The sequence below is a fragment of the Chaetura pelagica genome, unplaced genomic scaffold (genome assembly GCF_000747805.2).
Source record: "Chaetura pelagica isolate M959 unplaced genomic scaffold, ChaPel_1.0 scaffold71, whole genome shotgun sequence".
Classification (NCBI taxonomy): Eukaryota; Metazoa; Chordata; class Aves; order Apodiformes; family Apodidae; genus Chaetura; species Chaetura pelagica.
In genome coordinates, this window is record NW_009952435.1 from 1,052,779 (window position 1) to 1,074,867 (window position 22,089).

The 22,089-nt window shown below is 35.8% G+C and overlaps 1 protein-coding gene across 1 annotated transcript in view; it reads left to right on the forward strand.

The window, feature by feature from the left end:
* Positions 1-22,089, forward strand: part of ABCA13 (ATP-binding cassette, sub-family A (ABC1), member 13) — a 170,324-nt gene that overhangs the window by 21,213 nt on the left and 127,022 nt on the right. The window contains 12 exon segments of the mRNA XM_010008365.1: positions 38-171; positions 1,997-2,161; positions 3,704-3,906; positions 4,528-4,603; positions 5,484-10,177; positions 11,413-11,519; positions 13,432-13,550; positions 14,245-14,414; positions 15,519-15,595; positions 16,109-16,230; positions 18,920-19,111; positions 20,753-20,917. Of these exon segments, the coding sequence (XP_010006667.1) occupies positions 38-171; positions 1,997-2,161; positions 3,704-3,906; positions 4,528-4,603; positions 5,484-10,177; positions 11,413-11,519; positions 13,432-13,550; positions 14,245-14,414; positions 15,519-15,595; positions 16,109-16,230; positions 18,920-19,111; positions 20,753-20,917 (6,224 nt within the window).

The window sequence follows — 22,089 nt, forward strand, 5'->3', positions numbered from 1 at the left end:
CAGGAATGATGTAAACAGAAGGTTTTTTTCCTTTCAGGTTTTCAGTATAATCTTTCTCTTGGAGATGTTTTGTGGAATCCACATGCTGTGAGAGCAGAACTTGAATCCAGGTTTGGTTTTGATGCTCTTCGTGTTGAGAAGCTGCTAACTTACACAGCACAATTAACAAAGGTAAACCTCTTGAAAAGTCCATTGTCTCTCCTTTTTATCTTTCTTTTATTTTTACCCTTTAAGGGATTTTTCATGCCTTACAGAAGCTCTAGTTGTATCTTAGATTTGTGAAACAGCTACAAGTCTGCTAAATATCCTGACTTCATTCCCATAAAAATAAATGTATTTAGCTTCAGTCTGAACTTCTGCACATGAAGATGCTGGTAGGTGTAGTTGTGTACGTTAATTAATTTATGTTTCTCTCAAGTCACCACTGGTTATGATAAAGTTCTGAGTTTATTGTTCAATTCTGTAAAGAATTCTGGGGTTTGTTCCATTAAACTTTTAAATTAGATCCTAGATTTGAAGGTGCCTGGATTAGTTTGGCATGTAGCATTTTTAATCCAGTTTGCTGGACAAAGAATGTCTGTCCTTTTGTGGGTAATTTAAGACACATTGAGAGTAATTTCTTTCCAATTGTGCAGTCTTGATATGAATGTAATTGACTGATGAGTTGTCTCAGTGGGGCTATTCAAATATATGAGCTACTTGTCAAATTTTGAAGAAAATGTCTTTTTTTAGGGGGATGGCTTATTACCATTAACACTGAAGGGGTCTGTTGTGACAGTTTGGTTTGAACTGCAGAGAACTTGAAACACCTTTTGAATTTTTACTGAAGTCCACAGTTTTTTAATAGAACATGATGGTATTTATATGAAATCTGTTTGCTCTTTGCCAGGTACAGTCCAGAGTTGTACTCCAGGAGAGCTCATTGTAAAAATAGCTGATTTGCATAAAGGGACTTTTGAGTGGCCTATCAACAGAATTTAATGGAATGTCAATGATGGCCAGTTTGAACAACTGAACTGAATTTTACTGCAGCCTTTTAGCTATGGTTGGCTGTATAATCCCAGGCCACTTGCTTCCTAGCTATTCATAGGTTAAACAAATATCTTGATATTGTATGCTTGTGTTAGGGCATTGAAGACCCTCAAAAAGTATGAAAAGAAATATGGCAGAATGGAAATTATCTGTTCTAAGCACTTGAAATCTGTATGTAATGCCCCAGCTCATTTGGTGCAAAACTTTCTGCATCAGTATATTTCAATACATTTTTGAGTCACAGCTGAAAGGAGTTAGGATGTAAAGTATCTCAGAAAGACATTAAAAGAGAGAATTAAAATGTACTAAATTATTTTTGAAAGTTTTAATAAAAACAGACAAGAATAATTTTGAAAAAAACTTATATGACTTGGAATAATCTTTCAACACAGAATTTAGAAGTCAGGCTATGAGGAAAAAATTCTGGCCTCTTGGCCACACTCCTGAAACCTGGCAACTTCAATTTAACACTAGTCTGCTGTGTGTAATCATTGGTTGAGAAGTACCATTGTACTGAATGTTTTTCACATCTGTAATTTTTATGTTTTATGTGAACTTGCTTTGCTACAGCCATCCTAGTGCAATATTCTAGTGTAGGTGTAGTGTATAATTGTCAACATAGTTCAGCATCAGCTTGCAAATGACTGTAGAAGTAGCAACGCTGCTGTAGCTGCATGGTGAAAATTCCTTGCATATACAAGTATCATAATTCTGTCTGGTGTGTGAGACCCCTAATGGACCAGTAGTATTTTATACAGCAGTCTGTATGTGGTGTACTGTGAAGTAAGTGCCCCGGAATATGAGGCTGGATTAAACAGGCTTTGTTCATCCTGAAGGAGGCCACGTGATACTCTTTTTATTTTTTTTTATTATTTTTTTTTTCCACCAAATAAGTAAGTTGATAGCAGAGATAACACTCAGCAGCTCTCTTGAGTTGATCCTCAGTTTCTTATGTCCCTGCCAGATTCCCACAGGAGAGACACTGGAGCAGTTTGTGTGCTCTGCTCTGTCCAGTGAGCCAGAAGGTGAAGCAAACAAAGAGAATAATGAAGAAGGCTGTATTTCTGCATTGCATGAGGCCAAACTGTATCTTGTTCATGCTGTCAGCAAGCTCAGGCTCTATGCACAGGTACATTTTAATAAGTTGATAGATTAAATTCCCTGATTTTGCATGTAGGCTGTCAACAGTAACTCAGTTAACAGATCTGAGTTAGCTATTAAATGTTATTGTCATGAACTTTTTTCATTTTGCCAATAAGACAAAGTAATCCTTATAGGGAAACCTTACAATGCAAGTATAATCTATCATTATGTGTCTACTTAATCAGATTTTCTCATTAACTCAAATACAGATTTGAAATCTAATAGGGAATATAGAGAAATATACTGCACTGTAGAGGTCTGATAGAAGGAAAACCCATTTACTGTCCCACTTGAGCATGAATTTTCAGCAAAAGTGAAGGGACACTGCACGCCTCCACTTATGTAGTATACAAGTCATTTATTTTTGATTCCTATTCACTCTGGTGCTAGTGGCTGAAGTGTGTTGAAAGGGATAAGAGTAAATCTCAAGTATAGCATCTTAAAATTCTGCTCTGGCAGAACAGCTTGGCATGCAGCCTCTATGGTGACATCTGTGTAGTTATGTGGAGAAAATAGTTAACCATTCATATGTTTCCTAAGGAAAACATTTACCTAGCTGCCTTGATGCCAGTGTTTGTTCTTCTCTGAAATATATATATATATATTTTTCCATTAAAAGTATCAGCTCTGTGTCAAGCGTCTCTGGAGGTGTTTGCAGTATCATCTAAAGAAAGCTTGTCGAGCTTATTGTGTATTTCCTCAAAAATTTAGCCCTTGATTTCTCTCTTGATAAAGATTTCAGTGAAATTTGATGACTTGAATTAATAATTTAATGTGATTGCCAAAACTAATTCACTAATTCCTTTTCTAGCCATAGGAAAATTCCATAATAATTTCATCCAAGATTTAAAAACACTTAAAATGAGGGCTGTCATCCTTATGATGCCAACTTGAAGTACTGTAAGCTACTGGCCACTGGGAATTAATTCCCTTGGTGAACCAGACATTTCTTGTAGCAAAAATCTCCGACAGTCACTTGGAATTAAAAAAAATGTAACGATGGAGTAAAGGACAGTAGTCAGTAGGTTTCGCCAGACCTTGGTGTGCCTTATTCTAGGCTACACAAAGGGAGCATGCAGGGTCCTTCTCTGTCTCCTTGACTGGTGCAACCCCAGTAATGTTGAGGCTGCTGCTTTCCATCAGGTCAGTAATGTAAGCAGAAGTCCTGCAAGGGAAGGCAAGTCTGAGTGGGCAAGTCAGAGAAGGCACAACTGTGGAGGTCTGCTTTTGCTTGGGTTCTATCTTTTTACAATTCCTGGATCTTTGGCAAAGACAGCACAGCATAATTTGTTAGTTCTATGTATGATGTAGCATGTGATTTTGTCGCTTTGCAGGTCAGTCCTACCTGTGTTGAAAATCAACCTTTGTGAGGCCAGTCATTTCAGAGTCCAGGCACATTGTTAGGGGGAAATTTTGCTGTCATTGGTAATTGTGTTTTTTTAATGACATGCAAATTCAGTGTATTGTCTAAATAAGAAAGCTTTGAGTCTCTAACAAGGTGCATTCTGTTTTGCTTTCAATCTGATAGGTATTTGAGCAATGGCTCAGCAGCAGCAAGCTCTCTCAGAAGCTCCTTTTGCACCTCGAAAAAATCATAGCTGATTTAATGTCTCAGTTTCTAGATGACAGAGAAACCGGGAAACTTTTTTCAGACATAAATACCCTTGTCCAGCAATGGAATGAGAAATCAGATGCCTATTTTTCAGAAGGATATAATGCATCTCATGATCTGTAAGTTATACTTATCTTTCAGCAACTTGTCTTACAAAATTCAGATCAACTTGAAAATTGATTTTTACATCACATTTAATTGGTTTCTGATTTTTGTCTGTTTAGTTTGTTTGTTATTCTGTAATTAAAAAACCTCATTTAGAGCCAAAAAATTGTGCAGATGCATATGTATTCTGAAAAAGAAATTAAATCTGCAATTCAGAGTAATAGCTGCTTACAGGTACAGTGGAGGACCTGAGTACATGATCAAGATTCATAGGAATGATCAGCAGCTGTATATAATTAAGCATTCTGAACTAGGACCTGAATTGTTTTTCTTGTTCTACAAACAAAGTGTAATTTCCACAAGTAGTTGCTGTGAGTCAGTCGTGCTTCTCATGGATGTATGCTATAGGATCAATCTACTCATATACAGCAAGTCCAGTGCATCTGAAATTTTTTTGTTATTTGTTATAGGAGTCATACTCACGCTGGTTAGTTCAGGACATCTTGGAACAGAAGCCTACTATGGAGAGCAGAATTGCAAAGCACTGCTCTGTGTTTATATATAGATGTAGTTTCCAATGTTATCTAGGCACTTGGAGGCTGAAATTTCTTTTCATGTTTTTGAACTCTCCTTAGGGTTTCAGGTTCCTCATTTGTCTTATCACTTAATGCAGATGTCAGCAGTTTATATGAAGATATGTCTATGAGTTCTGTACTTATTCAGTATGATTTATTTTTTGTTGTTGTTGAAGCAGTCCAAATCTTCCTGTACAATAGTTACCCTTTTAGCATTTACCACTAATCTAGTAGAAATCTAGTTTGTTGCAACTTCGGAAATGTGTTCTGTTCCCATTTCAGGACAAGTGCAAGCAAGCTTGCAAAGCAAGCAAGCTTTACAAGCTTGTAAAGATTACCTGTGTTTGAATTTCAGGTATTCTGGTCACAGCATATATTTTAAAATTAAATCAAGACAATTGTTTTGGGTGGCTTATACAAAATAAAGTGGTTTAAGAGCTCTGTTTTCCTCGCTGTTAAAAGCCAAACCAAAACCAAAAAGAATTTTGGTCAATGACCTGGAAGATTCTACTGCAGGACTTAAATAGGAGTTAATATCTGTCAGAGCTGGAAGGCCTCATGAAAGGTCTTTGGCAGAATACAGGAACTGGTAGTTCTCTCTTTCAAACTGCACACTGAAAGAATTGCATTGCTTCTGTGAGTTACAATGTTGGCCTCTATTAGGTCTTGAAGGTATTTGACTCCTTGTGCTTTACAAGCTTCATTATAATTACTGATAAATGCATACTTCTTTAAGCTAGTTGCCTATGTTCAGATTTTGATTTGAATGTGTTTTTTACTTTTAAGTGAGTTTTGTCACAGTTTTGAAAACCAAAGTGATTGTAATTTTTGCTATTTCAGGTCTTGTGGTTATTAAGTTTTGACTACTGTTTAAATGATATTTGAACTTTCTTTGAGTAAATTAAACATTATTCTAAAATTATAAATGTGTTTAACCAATTCTTGTCTACCTGTGAGGTAACTGATAAGAAAAAACTCATGTTTAATTTTTCAGAATGTTGACATTTTTCAAAGAGTTTTTGAAGAGAGAAGAAAACTTATGGATTTCTGGTGAAAAGCAAATAGATCATCTTTTTCATATTGTAGACGTCATAGAAGAAATTCTGTTTGATTTCTCAGCTTCTCCAAACAAGTCTCTAACTGAAAGGATCTTGAATAATACAATTATATGGATGAAAAAAATTGCTGAAGGGAAGCAATCTGCCACCAATTTCTCATTTGCAGCTTCTGAACTCCATCATGAGCTAAGAGAAAATGTCCAGCCTCTTCAGAGATTCTGGATGAAGAAGAAGACCGAAGTTTTCTGGCATATAGTGAAAATTATATTCTATGAACTTGATTCTAGCCTTTCTCATTTGAGTAAAGAGGAAGAGGAGGAGGCATTAGAGGCTTTATCTAAAATTATATTTTCCATTACAGAAAATAAAATCCTTAATAGAAGTGTGCAGTTGCTCCAAAATATCCTGACTGATAGGCCAGAGTTCAATACTGCTGCTTTGGACCGTCTAAAACACTTAAGTGAAAACTTTCTAAGGAGTCTCTATGAGGTCAGATCACTGACTGATGATCCTGTCAATGTGCCTTTCAGGACAATTCATGGAGAGAGTAATGCCTCCTCTTTTTTACTTGCAAATGCAACTTTTATACACAAAGTACAAGAATTAGGAGAAATTGTCCATGATTTCTTCAAAAACATCCAACAGTTAAACAATACTAATGTCGCCTCACTTGTTTCAATACTTTTCTCTCTGTATCAGAATGATGATCTGTTTTTAAATATTGAGAGCAATAGCACTCTGTTAACATTTCTTTATGAGACTTCAAAAGATATTTCATCTTCCCAAGTATGGCATGATTTCCAAGATAGGAACCAAGTTTTTGATTTTCTGTCTGAAACTTTTGATCTTCTCTGGAACTTCACCAGTGAGTCTCTCTGCGAAAAGTTACTCATCATTTACAACTACACAGAGTTTCAGGCCCAGTCTCTTGCTCAGAAAGGCAAAAAAGAAATGCAAGTTATCTATAGCACTCTGAGCAGCCTTAAAACTTTGTTTATAGATGAAGACCTCCAAACAGAAGCCTTCTGTTACTTGGAACAGTTTCTTGATATCTCCTCAGAATGCCTGGTAAATAAGGGGTGTGTTGATTTTTATCTATCAAACAGTACTTCTGTAGATAATTCAGCAGAAGTTTACAACCTACTTCTGCTTCCATTGGACAGTGTTCTGTCTAATGTTATGATCTTAGGGAACAAAGTAAGCGTGCCTTCTGCTTTGCACTGCACTTTTATGTGGCTTCAAACCTGGACAGAGATTTTTGAAGAAGCATCCAAAATCTTAAATTTGAATTCAACCTTTTTTGTCTGTCTAAGAAATGATTTGGACAATCTCTCTGAAAGTCTTTTAAATACAACTCATTATGAACTGTGCAATAATACAGCTATGGTTGTTGTCGAAGCTACAACAGCAGCAATGAATCTATTAAAAATCATAATTGAAGGAGGTGGAGATTTGAATGACTGGAAAGATTTTGAATCTTTCCTTGCTAATCTTCAGAGTGTATTTAACAATTCAGTTGATGTCACAAGCTCACTTGAAGGTAACAGTTTAGAAAATGGTTTAGAAATAATGGCAGTCATGATAACTGAATTGCAGAAATCTGTGCTGGAGGTTGTTAATGGAGAGTTCTTGAATTCTTGGCTTGATACTTTAATCTCAGGAGGATCCGAGGGAGAAAGTAGGGATGCTGGTGTATTTTCCATGGGAAATTCCCTTTCTACTATTCTCAAACTCTCCCAAAAGGAACTTGGAATTACTATCTCTGAGATAAAAGATGTAACTGCTTTCTTTAAAAGTGTACGTCAAGACAAATACATGGTTTGTATCAGCATTTTCCAGAATATTACCAGACTGATTTTGGATGAGACTCTGAAAAACTTGAGTCATTCGCAAACAAATTTCTCATCATACCTTAATTCCTTTCTAAACTTTTATAGTACAGTGGATGAAGCAGAGGATTGTAACAGATGGATATATGGATTAGGTAAAATCAGTGAAAAATACAAGTCACCTTCCCACCTTGAAAGTGCAAAACGTACTTTATTTCTACTGAAATCTCTGGGAAATATTGAGACAGATGCTAAACTAATGAATGTGGTGGAGTTTGTTAATTTCATTTTTAGTTTGGTACTCCCTGAATGTTCCCTTAGTGGTTCTAGTGTGATTTGTGTAAATGTTTATTTCAATATTATAACAGAAATTGTAAAATCTATTCTCCCTGAACTTTATGTAAAAGATGACATTAATGCACTTGAATTTATTTTTATACTTTTAAATAACACTGCAGGGCAAATAGAAATGGTTGTCAACGATTTAGTGAGCGATTCACACTATACATTAAATAAGACCCATTTTAGTCAGTCAATCCACGGATTTAACAAGACTGCAAGGATGTTACTTAATCCTCTTCACCGTCTTCAGGTTTCATCAGTAGAACTTTTAGTAGAAATTCAAAGTCTTCTGAAAAATAAAACTTTTGATGTCCAAGAAAACAGCTTCTCTCATTTAGATACTGAGATTGAACCTTTCTTGCATGCTAAAAATACCAGTTTGCTGATGGAGTTCTTTCAATATGTGATTGGTAAACTTGACACAGACTTGCAGGGTGAACACAAAACATTTATCCAGAAACTGATAGAAACAACAGCTCTGAATATTGAATTGGTAAGGAAGGCATTAAACATTTTCAAGTCTTCTAGTTTAACTGGCTTTCCATTAAGAGAAGATAAAGAGTTTCTAAAACATATGCTAGCTCTGGTGCACAATATGAGGGACATGGATGTTGAGTTCTTGGTAAGTCAATTCAAACAAGTCCACAGGACCCTAGATAATTTCTTTAAAAATAACAAACCTTTGTATAATGAGAACTCTGAGTTAGGAATGTTAATAGACTGGTGGGATGCATTTGAGAATAATTCATGTAATTGGAACCTGACTGGCTTACGACAAATAACACAACTCTTTGGACAAGATGAGTTCTACAATGTAGAAGAGATATTCCATCTCCTCCTCGATGTCATCAGCCTTGCAGAAAGAATAGCTCACAGAAATATCACGGAAGCACTGACTGAAGTCTACGCTTTCATATTGTCTCAGGAAGAAAAAATGACAATATTTTCCGAGGAGGAGTTTGCTAATCAAGGAGAAAGTCTTCTAATGTTACTGGAGATACTTGCAGATATATCTGATGAACCTGCAGAGGCCTCAGTTTGTTTTTCTGCAGCATTCTGCTGGACTCTCACAACAGCAACACCTCAGAGTGGCTCTGCTTTTGAACTTTGTGACTATGTGCATAGCAATTCTACTCTTACTTACAGTGAAGTCATCAAAGTCATTAAGGAGCTGAAACTCATCACTCTGGATGACAGTGCTTCATGCATGACTGAAGACTTTCAGACAGATATAATTCACAATCTGACCTGCTTTTTTCATCAGATCAAAGAATGGAACTCCATTCTTTTGAAGTTTTCTGACCTCCATCACATAAATGGCTCAGTTCTCAAAGAGCTTCTGGATTTTTGGAATGAGCTATTCCTCTATGCTGTGCCACTGCAGGTGAATAATACATACGTAACCAACAATTGTTCCTCCTCACCGAAGAGACAAGTGGCTTTACAAATTGTAGAAACACTGGGCAGTATGCCAGTGGCAGAAATGGAGATGGCCAAAGCTGTTCTTGAGCAGCTGAACGATCTATATAGTAGTTTAAATTGGAACAGACATTCAGAGTCATCATTTACACGGACTGTTCTTGCTAATGTTAACAATATGACCAGGGAAGTTTCCAGAATCCTGGATACAGAAGCTGTCCTTTCTTTTCTTTCTGTAATTCAGCCTTTAATGACTCTCTCTTCTGTTGGAAACCAGACATACTCGATGCTTACAATTTTATCATCTTTAAATGAAAACAGTAATATTTCTGATAACTTTGAGAACTTCTGGTTTCCTATAGATACAAACATTGAAGATTTATTGGTGAATTTTAGTGTTAGACACTTACTTGCGGTGATAGACCAAGAGTTTCAATTACTAAGATTTGCCACTGGACAGTCCTCTTCAATGGCTCTCGATGTTTTAATACAGCAGTTTAATACATCATCTCTAGATGCTATGTTAAGAAATTTTGAAGACATACAAGAGATTGTGAGCCACTTTCTATGTGAGTGTAACAGTAAACATTTTTCTGAAATAACACATGCTCTACTTACCCTTGTGGCTAATGAAAATTCGTCAGATGATCTACTACTGGTTGTCAAAGACATTATTGACTTTCTGGAACTATTCCAAAATATGTCTAAGGAAGATTATACTGATATATTGTTCATTGATGATTATGGTAGCAGACAAAAATGGAATAATACTTATACTGCTAATTCAGTTTTGTTAAACAGTCTCCTTCATATAATTGCTGATCTTGCTGTTATAGACGAAGATCTGCATGCAAACAATACTGAGCTTCAGATAGTTGAGTTCATTGATTCATTTTTTGATAATGAGAAATACAGAGAAGTTTCTACTCAGTCACAAAACAGAACTCTGGAGATCATGCAAGAGATCTTGCAAATGATATTTCAGTTGACTACCGAACATGACAGGAACAAAATAACTGTCTTACTAAAGGATTTCCAGAAGGATATAATGGCAGAAATGAGGTGAGTGTTTTCTATGTACTTATTTTGACAGTGAGCTGACAATGAAAGAAGGGTTTTTTTTTTTAAACAGCTAAATCAAAACTTTTAAGTTAATTACTGTTTCATTTCAGATCTGCACATTTGATTAAAATAATATTTTGAATCAACTTATATAATTCAGAACAGCTGTATTTGCTATCACATTATATTGTGTGGACCAGGCTACTGGCTTTTTTATTGATACTCTTAAGTGGTTTCTTTGGAACTATTATAGAACCCAATATTTTAAGATAATAATGTCTTAAAATCCTTGCAGGTCTGAAAACTGATCCCACAGTTACTGGCAGAGAGCAGTCATTTTGGCTATGGAGCTAAATATTAAGGAATGTTTGGGACTAATGTTTTGTGATTTCTTCTTATTTTTTTATTTCTATATCCAAATATAAATATGCTGCTGCTGACTTAGGTAAAAAAAGATGGCTCTTTTGTGGCAATGGTTATGGTGTGGTTTGTTTGACAAATGCAGTCTCTGAAGGAATCTTGAGTTTAAGATCTTTTTTTTTTCCAGATTAATCAAATCAAATGTAATCCAGCAGCAGAGGTAAATCTACTTCAGGAGAATGTTTACTGACAATGTATTTATTAAAAGTACTACTAGATTGGAGTTGCTGCCTGTGAGTAATACTCACTGAATGAATCCCACAAGATGGTGGCTACAAACAGCCCTAGAGAGTCTTGCTGGTGGAACTACTGATCCTACTGACATAGACCAGCTGAGAAACAACGCACTGAAGTTTACACATGACTCTTGTGTGGTATTTAGAACTTAATGTTTAATGTGGGAAACAGGGCCAGGTATTAGCCAAATCTGTTGCAAAGTCAAAATATTAAAAAGGTGCTCTGCTCTCTGCCATATAGATAGTATATGCTGTGGGTTTTCAGTATTTCTGAAACTCTTACGATTTTGCTAATTTTGCTAAAGCACTTTCTAGCACTCCTAATGTCTTAGAAAGCTGGTGACTTGCTACCTTGATGAAAACCTGTTTTTTTTTGGTTTTTTTTAATTATTATTATTTTTTTTTAACATGGAGGCATGGAGATGTTATATTCTGATTTTACAACAGCTTTAGTAACTGTTAGTACTGAAATCCTTGTATGGTCCATTGAATATTGAAGCCATACATAATAATTTGTTGAAAAATTTTCTGTGGTACCCTTGTTATGAAAATTACTTTTACTTACTAATCTTTCTACAGAGCACTTAAAATCTGCAAGAATCTGCAGAAACATTTACAACCTGCTGGTGTCCTGCTGTTACAGAAGTTGCAGTTTGCCATTTTGAATGTTCTTAAAATATTTTCAGGTTGGTTATCACAGCAATGACTGTATGGGTTTATCATATGTGTTAGTACTGCAACATTAGGGCTTTATTCTGTGCAACCTTTTGGAGAAGTTAATTTAGGTGATGACAAGCAAGGCAAGCAGACTGATGTCTGGAAGTTAAGCAACAGAGGTACAGGAAAAAAAATCATGCACTTCATGTAAAGGGATGGTTTCTTTCTGGAGTGGTCATGTTGATTTGAAATATCAGTGGGAGCAGGAGGTCATGCAGATCTTCTTTCATTTTTTGTTGTGTGCTCTTTCCCTTTCTCCTGGACTTACTCTACCAGGAGCACTTCATTTTTAGGTTTGACTCACAAACCCAGCAGAAGACAATATGCACATTTGGGGTTTGTCTTGTCTTTTCTACTGGATACTTTTTTTGCCAGACTAATTAACTGAATTAAGTTACAGAGGTTTGTTTGTTTGTTTGTTCTTCATATGGCAGAATTGCTACAAGGCAGCACATAGCTGACAGAAAGAAAAAAGAAGCAAGTATATGAAGGGAGTGGCACATTCCATTTCTGGTCATGTTTAGCCAGTCCTGCCTGTGGCTGAATAACTTCACCTTCAACACATATTTAAAATTGGAACGTGCTAGGCTTATTTTATTCCCTGCATATAGGCCCCTGGGATGAGCACTTTAAGAAAGGCTCTGTATTGACCTAAGGGTGTAATTTTGTTTTATGCTTTTCCTGGGGAAAGCAAAGCCTTTGCTTTTCAGAGTTCCTAGTTTAACACACCTGTTCCCAGGACTGTTTGCAAAGAGCAATTAGGAGGCATTAACCTGTCATTCTAGAGGAAGGGATGAGATTGATGATGTCTCATACCACCTTAATTTCCAAACAAAACTTAAAATGTGACTAAAATCCAATTCTGACTATCTTCTCCACTCTCCAGTGACTGAGTAGTTCCCAAACAGCAAAACAGTAGCAATGTTGATGAGTGATACTGAAAATGTGTGCCAGTCATCTGGGAACTGTCTTCAGCCTCTGAAGAACAGTCTATTTATTGAGAGAACTCAGCTTAAGGAACCGAATTTTTGTCATTTGTATTTCAGTACACAGATTATAGAGATGTTTCATAAAATTTCATTTGATACAGAAAATGTTAGAAAATCTAATGAGAAAAGATTAAAATTACTTGACTGGATTTGCATTACTGAGTTGCATTGTTTGCTTGTTTTAGAGACAATGGTGAATATTTATTGCTATTCATTCTTGATTTATGAACCAAACATAAGGAAGAAAACATGTGAAAAATAATGAAGTTAGTCCTTCCACAAACTAGAATTCAATTGTCAAGCCAATCCTTCCTTGCTGTCCCATGTACAAACCCGCAACAGGCAGGGGAATGGAGCTTTTTTTCAGGGACCTGGGGACTGCAAGCCTGGATAAAAACTTCCTCCATGGGTGATCAGGTGATCAATATCCCCTCTACGGATTCCTTATCTCTAGATATGCAAAATGTCTATGCAGTGCTGTTTCCTCCCTTTGCAGGTAGGGTTTGAAGGTTACTACTCACTGGAGGGTTGGTAATATCCTGATGTGTCCACAGGGAAATAAGACTGGGGAACCCTGCCTGAGGAGGAGGTAGATAGATGTGGTTAATATTCACAGCTTCTCAGAGTTATGCTTCTTGCTCACGTTCTTATTATTGATCAGGAAAGTGTAGTGGAGAAGACTAAGGAAAATTGAATCAAACTAACCCTTCTTGCCCTCTGCAATGATAAATATATTTAGACAGAAGTAGTTTTTTGGTGCCTTGACACATCAGACTTTCTTTGCTTTGAAAAAATTGTATGTCCCTTGTTATTTGATTAACTTTTAATCGGGTTACAGCAATTTATTTATTATTCTTTTTACCTGATTAAACCTGAATATTTTTTCTTACAGAAGAACCAGTTGTCACTGGCAACATTCTCTGTGTTGTTACAAAGTGTAAAGAGGGATTAACTAGTCACTTACTCCTCTCTGTTACTGAAGTAATCACTGTGGTTCAAGATCATTATCAGGTCTGAGTGGTTTCCACACCTGCAAGTATTCTTTACAACATGCATTGGAAACTTTGGAAACTAATGGAAATTTCTGTTTTGTTTTGTTTGTTTGTTTGTTTTGTTTGTTGTTTTTTTTTTAATCCTACTGTCTGAATGATGAGTCCCTACAATGGCTATACAAAGCTGAGGTTTGTATGGGTATAGCTCTGATAGTGATACCCAGAAGGAACTCCTTCAATAAACGTTGGTGAGCTTTGATAGCCATAAATATAACTAGAATTACTGTAATTCCTATAACTGGAATAACTAGATTGCCATTCAGTACCAAATAGCAACCCATTTTTAATTCCATTACATTTTGTGATACTGCTAATTTAATGAGTCAGAGTAAATTTATAGTTTTAAATCTTCACAGGAAGTTGTGAAATCAAGCTAGATACAAATAAACTTCTTGGCTGGTCATTTGTAGTAAAATAGCAATTGCGGTTACCAGTTGGAATCACTCTGTTTTTCTTTAGCAGTGCATGAAAGTATCAAAGAAAAGAGTAACATTTGGCATTTCGAGACTCATCCAGAGTTAGAAACAGGCCTTTGTATAGCACACACAAAGGTGCACACACAGACAAAATACTAACATTGCACAATCAAGCAACCTTCAAGCAATAATATAATCTCATGAAGTTGCTAATCGTATGATCAATGTGCTTTGCAGGACATTGAAAGAGTATGGCCTACTTTCAACAAGGGGGATTGTGAGAGTATGGCATATATGCACCAAGAACTTTCCAACACCTTGGAGAGCTTCCTGAGAGCCTTGCAGAATGCCCACAATGGCAGCTGTGAATGTCGACTCACAGGGAACATACAGAGAAAACTGCAAATGTAAAGCATTTTACATTTTTGTACCCCAACAGTTCTTTTAGAGATATTATTTTGTGCATATATCTGTGTTCTAAATTATGCAATTACAGAAATACTGTTTTTCAAAGTCTCTTTTACTTTGTTTGTTTAAACTGAAAATTGAGCAGTACACAAAGTAAGTAACTTTACTGAATTGTGGATAATTTTAAAAGGCCTTAAACTTGCTGATTATTTGCAGCAGACCTTGCTTCTCCACAAGGAGAGTGCTTTGAATCCCAACTGAGAATATTTTCCATTTTCCACAACTTCAGTTAGGTGAAAATTTTGATATCTTAATTTCTTATTTAATTCTATTTTGGTATGGGCTTGTCCTCCCAGCAGCTGGATATCTGTTGAAAAACATTGAAAGTTCAGATCAGTTCAGCAGTTCAAACAGTTAGAGACAGAGGATGGTGCTTGTAAACAAACAGGCTTTAACTCCAAATAATTTCAGATTATTATATTCAGATTATTTTTCCTTGAGGAAAAATAGTAGGTTTTAAGTAAATTACTAAAACTGCTACTAGAGTATTTCAAACTTGCTGTCAGTTAAAAGTCTTCCTTTCTATAATTGTTGCTGTACTAGTTTCACTGTTCAGTTATTTTCATAATGGGCTTGAATGGTCTCTCTGAGCTATAGTAATAATACAGGAGAATTTGAGTTTAGGTGCTGGTCTTATGGACCATAGACTTGTATCCAGTTTTTTAATAGTAAGTAATATGTGGTGTAGTCTTTATTAGTTAAATTTCATTTTTTTCAATAAAGGTTTTAAAAATGTGTGTTCAGTAAGAAACAGATGTGAGGCATTGCTATACCTGTGCTTCTCCATAAGCTAGTCTTTGCAGGAACCATCATGATGTCTATATTTACAATCTCATTTAGGTATGAAATACGATGATCCCTGCATCACATAAATACAGCATGAGAAGGTTTGTAGAGTTGTTTACTGCATTCACAGTGAGTGCACAGAGAACATAATGTGACCCTTTTGCCTCATTTAGTGGCTGTTTCACTATTACACTTTATACAGGGTAATGTCAATGACTTAATTCTGATAACTCGTGAAACTAAGGCTGTCGTTTCAGGGTGGCTGAAAATTTGGAGCTGCAATTGTCAGAATATCCAGTGGCAGCTTTTCTCAGCAATTTTAATCTTTTGAATGGTGGGTTCCAATTTTCTTCACTTTTTTTTTAATGAGTGATTGCTGTGTAATTTTGCAGGACAATAACTTTTGCCTTGCTTTTCAAACTTCTAATTTAATGCAGTATATTTTAATTGTACATATGTGCATATACATGTGCTTGAGTTGGCACAGCACAGCATAGTTTACCCTGCCAGAGCCTGCCCAGAGTTGCAGGAATTAATTTTAAAGAAGGGACTTCAGTTGGTGGAAGAAGAAAATCTTAAAGGACTAAAGGCTGCTTCACTTATTCACTTATTCCAGGTGTGCTCATAATACAGGGATCTGGGATAACCCATGCTCTTAAAGGATAATGCAAGCATATGTAAGAGTCCTTCAGTCTGCCAGGAGAGTGACCTTTATATAAGTAGAAATTAATTACATTATAATGAAGTTTGTGTGTCCTTTATCACCACCCAGAATAAACCGAAGAAAAAGGGGGGCAATTTTATTAAGCAGATTGGTACAGTTGGCACTATTTTTCTTCTCTTACAGATGTGAAAATCAAAGAGTGTGTGCAGAATCTTACACGGCTGAGGCTGGACATTGGGTCTTCTGTCAATATTTCTGAAGAAACTGTCAGTACCCTATTGGAAGCCAGTATCTCTCATTCAAAGGTAAAAGATCAAAAAGAGATGTTAAATTAATGGGTCAATCTTTAGCCTGATGAGCAAACTGAAACAAAACAAACCACTTTGTTTGTTTTGAGTCTTATATTTTCACTTGCCACTTCTATGTAGAATATTTTTGACACGACTTCAAAATAATGATGTTTAGCATTAAGAGATCAATTTCTGGTAGTCTTCTGGTCTAGATGATACCTCTTCATTACTTTCACCAGTGTTATACCCCTTTGGGCTGACACAGAATTTGAACTTTGTTGTTTTGATACTGTAGAAAAAGTAAAGATTCCTGGAGCAATAATTTTTTATCTGTGTACCTCTGATCCTTGAAGTACAGTGTTGTCTGATTATTTTTTTTATGCCTCTGTGTGCTCCTCATTGTTCTTACATTATCTTACCAGTACCTTACCTTACCTCCATTTATCTGTTGTCTCTTGACTAGTGTTTAAAGGGTGGATTGTCTAAGCTTTCTGAGTGAGGGACTGTGTGTGTTATAATTGCTGCTGTTTCCTGTGACCCCAGTGATTAGTAGAAGTCGTGAAAAATGTCACCTAACTCGCAGGTGCTCTCTCTCGTGTTTAATGTTTTTATAACTAGAAAAGAGCTGGAGGCATATTTGTTATAATCAGGTGAACTGAGCAGCCACTGGGTGTCTCTGATGCTCCATCTGCAGAAACAGTTGCAAGTTTGTGAAAAGCGTGACTATTAAAAAGGCAGTTCAGACCATCGTAACTACTTACAGATGATTTGTTCTTCTGTTTCTTTGGCAGTGTGACTGCTTGTTTTGGTAGGTTGTTATTTTGATACCAGTAAATAATGAGAGAAGTAGTGTGGAAATTATCCAGTTCATGGGGATTCAGTGCACCATTGATCTTTTGGAATAATAATGCTAATTATGTGAATTTTCAAGTTTCTAGACTTTTTTTTTTTTTTTTCCCATAGTCCTATATAGAGTATAGATATATGTGCACATTTCACATTTGCATATTTATGCTGATTTATTTTTTCTTAAGTGGTTAAGTCCTCGCACAGTTGGAATTAGGCATTAAAACCTATGTCTCTTACTGATTATACAAAATGCACAAACATAATTTAGGCATGCCCCTGTATTTCTGTGATTGTCTACTAATACTGTCCTTGCCTCTGGAATAGTAAGAATAAACCTTTGAGTTGTTTGTGCTTAGTGCACTTACCCTTAATTTCTACCACAATATTACTCTGGCTATGCTCACTGTCATGTGATCAAGTGTTTTGAAACTGCTCAGAACATGTAACCTAAAGATTATAAGCATTCATTTGCCAAACCTAGGAGTTTGGATTAGCTCTGGTCCTCACAAAGTTGCGAGAAAAGTTCAGAGGGACTTAATCTAGTGGATAAAAATCTGAATGGATTAAAAATGGACTGAAATGGTGTTATTTATGTGGGACATGGGGAAATAAATTTCAAATTGTATTCACAAATTTTCTCCACAAAAAGAAGTCTGAATCAGTATTCTTTTATGCTGCTAGCAGAGTTATATTTATATTCATATTCATATTCTGTTCCTTGCACGCACACAAAAAAGCGAATATTTAAATACATAGGAAATCACAGAGACAAAATGTTGGTCCTTGATAAAACTCATAGAATAAAATGGTTTGGGTTAGAAAGGACCATTAAAGTTCATCTATTCCAACTCAAAATCCAAAGATCAAATTAATAACTTGGAAATTAAAATATTCATAGGAATGAGAGAGTTAAATTGCGTATCTTGACTAACTTTGGCTCCTAATTTGATTTTCTTGGGGATCTTCTCCCTCACTGATTGCTGTTGCGGGCTATAGATGCATTCATTGGAGAAAGCACAAGCAGGTTCTGTCCTGCAGAGTACAGTGGAGTCCTGAGTGCAGTACTTTGGCTCCTACAGTCTCTGAACTTGTAAGTTTTCTGAACTTGCTGCCATTTGCTTTCTTTCAGGCATTTTAGTAAATGGTAGCTAGTAACTCCAGAGATATCTGGGTTACAAGCATTTGTCTTTTAGGATAACATTTTTGTAGGCAGCAATAAACTGCTGTTATCCAAGGAGTTTTTATTGTAGTCTCACCCGAGGCCTGCTTATGCATTTCTCCCTTTGTCACTACTAAATAATAGCACTTCAAAGGAGTATTGAACTGAGAAATGTGAGCTGGCTCTGAGTGATTCCTGTGCCGTATCAACATCTGTGTCAAATTTGTGTGTCCTCTGAAGGGAGGAAGAGTGATTCCTGTGCCATATCAACATCTGTAAGTGTCAAATTTGTGTGTCCTCTGAAGGGAGGAAGGTCCATATTATTTGATTTTAGTGATCAATTCATCTAGATTTTGATCTTTAGGTGTCTCTGCAACAAAGGTCTATATCTGCTAGAATGAGTGTGTTCAGCATTGTAAATATACCTACTTATGGTATGAGTGCTGATAGAATGAATATTCGAGTTCTCACAAATAAAGTGAATCTTTATAAGAAATGTACTGAATCTCCTTATATATCCGCAGAGTATAAAGTAAGGACATACCAATCTGATATAGGTCTGTATATTTCATTATTTCAGGTCTGTTGATGACTAAAAATTTTCATGTTACCATAACACACATTCTCACCTTCTTGAGTATAAAAGAATGTGGCATTTCAGGGAGAACTTCTTTTAATACGCATGCATTATGGTAGGTTTTTTACAGTGCCTTTGTGGTAGCTTTAACTGGAAGATGTGATGAAGTACTCAGCCTGCTACTAAAGCTGCCTGAAAACAATAGAACTTCCCTGGTAGTGGAGGAATTATGTTCTTTACCAGCACTGGACTTATATACTATGTTTGTACTGATTATACAGAATTTGAACTTACGCCATATAATTTACAAGGTAAGACAGGGGAAAAAAACCATTTGATTCATATGTTTTTCTTTTAAGCTTGTCTAAAGCATGCAGGTAGATATATGAATAGTTCTATTATTTCTTCAAATGTGCTTTCTCTGTGGAAGAAAGCACTGGATGTATAGCCTCTTTTTTTGTTTGTTTTCATTTATATCCATGAAGCAAACACAACAGTTGAAGAATGGGGTTTGAAGATTCTACTGTATTCCATGTCTTGCTTACTCAGGAAATTTGTCTCTAGGGAGTTAATTATGAAAGCTTCAGAGAAAACATAGGTGAAGATGCAGTTATATTAATCTTTAGCAGAGTCTGCAGTTAATGCAATTAGTCACTTCTTGATCTGTAACTGTTGCAAGACTGATCAAATGACTGTAAAAAGAATAGTGCAGTGCCAAAACTATATTAAACTGTAGAACTGTAGATAATCTGGGATCTAGTGTGGGGTTTCAGTGAGATATTTTCACTTATGAGAGCAAATTTTTTTGGATGAGATTTATGATAACAAATGTTTATTTCAGTTCTTTTGGGTAATTAATTGACAGAATAAAAAATGTTGTAAATACTTAAATAGTTGAAAAATAGTTATAATATTGGGAGGAAGAACATTTTGTTCTAAAGCCATAGGCACCAGGTTATATTCTGGATGTTGTGTGCAAGGCTAAACAGATTTGCCACACCCTTTTTAAAAACAGAACCATTTTCAAGAATAGGTTGACATACCTGAAGGAAAAGATAAGATTTCTTCTTTCTGAATTATCTGCAAACCTAGAGGGCAAAATCCCCTCCCCCAACCAACCAGTGCTTATTCTGGTAGGCTTTTCTACTGAACCTTATTGAAGCATAATGAATTCCTAGCAAAGAACAAAGAAATGGTGACAGCTTAACCTATATTATTGTGGAAGTTTTGCTATTTTTTTTAACTGAATAATTTCCAGGGTTTTGGTTTGTTTGTTTGTTTGTTTTTGTCGTGTTTTTTTTTTTGTGTGTGTAAAAACAGGTAAAGGGCTGAGAAGAAAATTTAAGCATAGACTTTATTGTAGTAGGAATTCAAATAAAGGTGGATAAAATAAAGATAATTAGAGGAAACAGCTGAAATTATGTAATGAAATTATATTGGTTTTAATACCATGCATAGGCAGGTAACAATGAATCAGTTTGCATTACCATAAAATCTAAGTAAATGATTCCTAAAGCAACTAAAATTGTTGTTAGATTTAATTTAACTTACAAATTATTTTCACAATATTAAACCGTTGCTTTGAGCATCTTGAACCTGTTGAAGAAAAAGTTCTCATTTTCACTGAATTCCAAGGGGGGCATCATGTTTCAGATCCCATTAGAATCTTGAGTAGGAGAACTCTCTTCAGCTTGGTAGGGATAAATAAGTTTTCTGGATTTTAATTCCTACTTTTTCATAGGTCAGTACTAATATTACCAGATAATTTTTTGTTAGCTGAATTTGAGAGTAACTGAGGAGTTATACTGATAGGAATTTTGTTAAACATGGTTGGCAGTAACATTGCATAAACAGTTTTATAAAAAGACTGAATAAGTCAGAGTGTTTCATTGAAAGGTTAAAATTTGTTTCTAATTGGAATTTATTGTTGTGATTTTTCCTTCTTTTCCAAGATTAAGATACCATCTGAGATAGGCAGTGTATTAAACATGCTGCTGGATGTGGTTTCTAGTATCAACGCTCTTCTCAATAAAACCCACCATGTCATGGAAAACCTTCCAGGGTTCCTCCAAGGAATTCAACATATTGGTGTGCTTGACATCTCTGCATTACAGCAGGTACGTGTATGATTTTAATTTGCAAACTTAATTGCCATAATGAGATGCTTTTTTAGGTGTGTGTGCTTAGTATGGTGGAACAGTAACAGAAATTGTGTCCTAGAAAGTTGGGAACTTCAGAGGAGAGTCCATAGACCTAGGAAAACTCATTTGTTTTCTATCAAGCACTCTGGCAATTTTGAGATAATTAATGTATTGTTTCTGTCATATCTTTTTTTCATTAATTTATGAGATCATAGCATAAGTTAATATGGTGTTAGGTTACTGAATAGTAATAGTATGTAGTATCTGTGATTTCATAGAATCATAGAACTATTCAGGTTGGAAAAGCCTTAAACACATCCAGGAATGGTGACTCAACCACCTCCCTGGGCAGCCTATTCCAGTGTCTAACCACTCTTCCTGTGAAAAAAAATTTTCCTAATGAAGCCATTCCCTCTTGTTCTATTGCTAATTACCTGTAAAAAGAGACCAGCACCAACCTCTCTACAAAAACCTTTCAGGTAGTTGTAGAGACTGATGAAGTCTCTTCTCAGCCTCTTCTTCCTCCAACAAAACATTCCCAGCTCCTTCAAGTGTTCTTCATAAGATTTATTCTCTGGGCCCTTCACCAGCTTCATTGCCCTCCTCCAGCACCTCGATATCCCTCTTGGATTGAGGTGCCCAAAACTGGACACAACACTTCAGGTGTGGCCTCACCAGTGCTGAGTACAGGGGATAGCCATGTATTTTCTGTTAATGCTGGGTTGTTTTGGTGTTTTGTTTTGTTTTGTTTTTAATGATCAGATAAATTGTTTATAAGAAATAGCTTTTTTTTTTTTTTTTTAAAGGATAAGATTTCAAGATTGCATGTGCAGTTCTTTTATCTGCCAAGGGTTTCTGTTTCTGTCAGCAGTTAAGGTTTTTGTGTGATAGTTCTGCTTGACATTTAAAAACAAGTGGCATGAGCTGTGAGTGGGGATATTTCTTTTGTCCTTGCCTTGCAGGGTGGTTGCTGTGGGATATAGTGCAAATTCATTTGTGACTACAGTGCAAACACTGCCTTGAAAACTGTTTTTCCTAGTGATATGAATCTTAAAATCTTCTAATCTTTGTGACAAAGAAGCATACTGTAAAATGCTGTTCTGTGCATACTAGTTTTGTTTTTGAGCCTCTCTTCTTTGGAGTACTTC